The 4,144-nt window shown below is 33.8% G+C and overlaps 1 protein-coding gene across 1 annotated transcript; it reads right to left on the bottom strand.

Annotated features, from left to right (window-relative positions):
• Positions 1-805: 805 nt before the first annotated feature.
• On the bottom strand, positions 806-3,312 carry LOC113311970. The gene is made up of 4 exons (XM_026560751.1): positions 2,813-3,312; positions 2,380-2,549; positions 1,872-2,179; positions 806-1,774 (listed from the first exon to the last, which is right to left on the bottom strand). The coding sequence occupies exons 1-4, from the start codon at positions 3,310-3,312 to the stop codon at positions 806-808; spliced, it is 1,947 nt and encodes a 648-aa protein (XP_026416536.1).
• Positions 3,313-4,144: the final 832 nt, after the last annotated feature.

Below are 4,144 nucleotides of genomic sequence, written 5' to 3'. Positions count from 1 at the left end.
AAGTTTCAACATTACTCCCAAGTATTTTTCTGGGAATTCATAAATTTTCATCTGCAGATTTTCAGCTATAGCATGTCTTCTGCTTCAGTAACTCCTCCTACAAAACACTTACTTTTAGCTCTGTTAACTATCTTCCCTGAAGCTTCTTGATATCTCATAAGTAGTTTCATTAGATTGTCCAATGATCTTTTATGTCCATTACAAAATATAAAAATGTCATCAGCAAACATCAGATGAGATGGTTGACAACCATTTCTATTAACCATTGCTTTTATTAGACCAACTTGAACCATTCTTGTTATGTTCCTACTTAATACCTTCTCTGCAATCACAAATAATATGGAAGAAAGTGGGTCTCCTTGTCTGAGCCCTCTTCTTACATCAAAGAATCCAAATGGCCCTCCATTAACTAAAACTGAAGTTCTTGCAGATTCAAAAGTAGTCTTCAGCCATTTTATGCCAACTTCAGAAAAACCAAAATGTTTAAGTGTTTTGAAGATGAATTCCCAGCTCATGGAATCAAAAGCTTGGGTGATATCTAACTTCAAACCAACATTACCACCTCTTCTCTTAGAATCCAACTCATTTACTAGCTCAGAAGCTAGCACAATATTTTCTTGAATATTTCTTCCTTTTATAAAAGCTCCTTGTTGACAAGAGATCACTTTATGCAGCACACAATGCATTCTTGTTGTAATAATCCATGTGATAATTTTAAAACAAAAATTAGACAAACCAATAGGTCTAAATTGCTCAGTTCTTTTAGCTCCTAGAACTTTAGGTAACAAAAATAAAAAGCTGGAATTCATCCCTTTTGGTATGAATATGCACCTCCAACAGTATTGTATTGTATTGCCTCTATCAAATTTTTACCAATAATGTCCCATGAAAATCTATAGAAGCTAGCTGGAAAACCATCAGGACCAGGAGAACTATTTTGATCCATTGAGAATACAACTTCTTTGATTTCTTGATCTGATAGGAATTTATCCAATTGAGCATTGTCTTCATCAGTTATCACTTTAGGAATAATGTCTAAAAGTTCTTCCTCTAGTATGACTTCATGATATTCAAATTTCTTCTTAAAATGACTTACAAGTAACTCTGCCATGTTTTCTTGATTTGTAACAATATTACCAGTAGTATTTTCAAGCTCAACAATATTATTATGCGCTCTTCTAACCTTCATTGAAGTATGGAAAAAACCAGTATTTGCACCACCCTCTTTCACCCATTTAACTCTTGATTTTGACCTCATCAATTCATTATACTGATTAGCTACTATTTCATGCTTTCCTCTTGCAGTTTCTAACTTATTAAGTAATTCCACATTTTCTGGTTGAGCATCTGAAAGTAAGGAAGCATTGAGCACTTCTTCTTCAGTTTCTTTAACCTTAATACTTAAGTCACCAAAAACCTCCCAATTCCATGTCTTAACACTAACTTTAAATCTTTTCAGTTTGCTCATAAATTTAAAAGATGGATTTCCTGAACATTCTTGTTCCCAAGATGCTTGTATAAACTGCTTAAATTCAGGATCAGAAGTCCATATATTTTGATATTTGAAAGGTATATTATTTGGCTTAGGAAATTCATTAGTACCTCCCAACAATGCACCATGGTCTGAGACTCCCCTCACTCCAACTTTATATCTCCAATCATCATACTTTTCCATCCATTTCACATTGAAAAAAAGCCTTATCCAGATCACATAATATCCTCTTCTTACCCACTCTATTATTGCACCAAGAATATTTGATTCTTGATCTTGGAGCTTGTAAAAGACCACAATAATCTAAACATTTGTTGAAATCTGACATTGAAATTCTTAAAGGACTTCTTCCTCCTATTTTTCCATCACATTTTAAAACAGTATCGAAGTCTCCAGTTATCAGCCATGGACAATTCATTTGACTGATCTTCATTAATTCCTCCCAAAGAATTCTTCTGTCAACTGTTAGACATGCAGCATGAATACCAATAATCAAAACTTCTCCAACTCTGACAATAATTGCTTGTTTAGTACTAGAAACTACTATTGGGGTTGACAAATAAGAATGCCATAGTAACCAAATGTTTCCTTTTTCAGTATCTGTTGAGTTATGGATCAACATATGACTCATTCCAGGTAATCTCAAATTTTTAACAAAATTGTTTCTAACTCTTATTGTAGGCTCATCTAACCACATCAGAGAAGGGATAAATTGATTCACTAAAGCTCTTAATTTACCTTTTGCTTTAGTCCTTATGAGGCCTCTGATGTTCCAGAAGGCTACTCTCATCGAGAAGAATTAACTTGAGAGGATTCAGGTCCTCTCATGCCTTTATTTGTAACTAAATTTTTCCCAGCAAGTTTCCTTGTTGTTATAAGAGATATACCTTTTGACTGTGCTGCTTTATTGTTGTCCTTAGTTGCTTTGCTAGTTGCAACACTTTTTGTACCAGGCTTTGAAACGTTCATACTTTTCTCTGAACTTTGTTCCTCAGCAACTTCCACCAGTACTTGAAATTTACTTGCAGAAGCAAAGAAAGGATTCCAAGGTTCCAAACTGTACTGAAAACTTATTTTGTAAATTTAAAACTGGAGTTACCAATTTTTATTTATCATGTAATACAAATGACAACAATGTAGGAATACTTGTAGAAACTTTAAGCAAACCTTCTGCTGAAAGTGATGGAAATTAATCTTGAGAAAAAATTGTACTTCCATTGCCAGAATAGTCTTCCATTATAGTCCCATCTTCTCTTAAAATAATCTTCTAAACTTCAGTCACCTTAGGAGTTTTAGGAGAGTTACAAATGTCGAAACCACCTTGTTGGGGATTGCCTCTTTTCTTTCCTTTTCCAAACTTTTCTTCTTATCAATTTAGGGTTCCCATCATTATCAGCCTCCGTTGCCTCATCTTTTCTCTTCAACCTACATTCTGTTATTAAATGTCCAACCATTTTGCAATGACCACAAAAACCTGGAGAATTTGGAACTTGTACCTCCTGTTCAAAACTACCATACTTGGATTTAACCAAGATTTGATTTGGTATATTATTTGCTAAATCCACTTCAACAAGAACACTTGCATAATAACCAACTTCTCTTTTAAGAGTTGTTTCATCCACCTTTATAGCTCTTCCAAAAGTATCACCTAAAGACATAAGAATTTTCTCTTTCCAGTACTCCATTCCTAAACCAGAGATATTAATCCAAACAAAAGCTGTAGTAGTTCTTTGAGCTGTAGGATTGAAATTTGGTTCCCAAAATCTTAATTTTAGGATTTGAGTTTCAACTTCCCAGTACCCATTCCAAATATACTTCATATCACTTTCATTTGTTAACTTGATGATAAAAAAACCTTTTCCAATAGGTATCAATTGATAATTTCCTGAGGTTTTTCATTGTCTCCTCAATGACTCTTCTGCAACAGCAAATTTCATCCTAACTAAATCCAATCTTCCAATTAAACTAAACTTCCATTCGTTCAAACTATCATCTATCTCCTCGTCAGGAATATAGCACGATGGTACTACAGATGGTATTTCAGTATCAATCCTCTTCAGATTTGATTCAGAAGAAAAGAAACTAAAAGTATTATTATTCATCGTAGATCTAGGTTCCATGAAGAAATCTCAAAATCTAAACGAAATGAAATAAATCTCAACAATAAATCGAATTCAGGCAATACATCACATTAAAATCATCACCAATCATTGAATTAAAACCTTGAAATCCCCTGAATACCTGAATTAATGAGGTCGAAGATCGAAAATTTTGAAGCTGAAAATGAAAAAAAATCTCCGATTTAGTCGCCCGAGTCTCAGAGCGCAACTCGGTCCGATTTCCTGATGCTGCCAATTATAAATCATTCACTAAAAGTTCAATTGCTTAGAACTTATAGAAGTATACAAGACACAATCGAAGCAAAATTGGATTTGATTCACTCGAATCGATTCATGAACATTATAGCCACGGTTTTCAAATTGCATTCCTTAATATATAAATGTTTTAGTTCATAAACAAACCAATTTTAGAAAGTAACACACTTAAGTATGCGTACGGGTATGCGTACTTAAGTAACCGGATTTGAGTTTGTTTTTGGTTTTCAAACTCAGCAGAAATTCACGGACGTGAACTTTCCGCTAGTATGCGTAC

This window comes from Papaver somniferum, chromosome 9 (genome assembly GCF_003573695.1).
Source record: "Papaver somniferum cultivar HN1 chromosome 9, ASM357369v1, whole genome shotgun sequence".
NCBI classification, from domain to species: Eukaryota; Viridiplantae; Streptophyta; class Magnoliopsida; order Ranunculales; family Papaveraceae; genus Papaver; species Papaver somniferum.
Note: the sequence above shows the minus strand (reverse complement) of the source record. Positions and strands in the feature narration are given on the sequence as shown.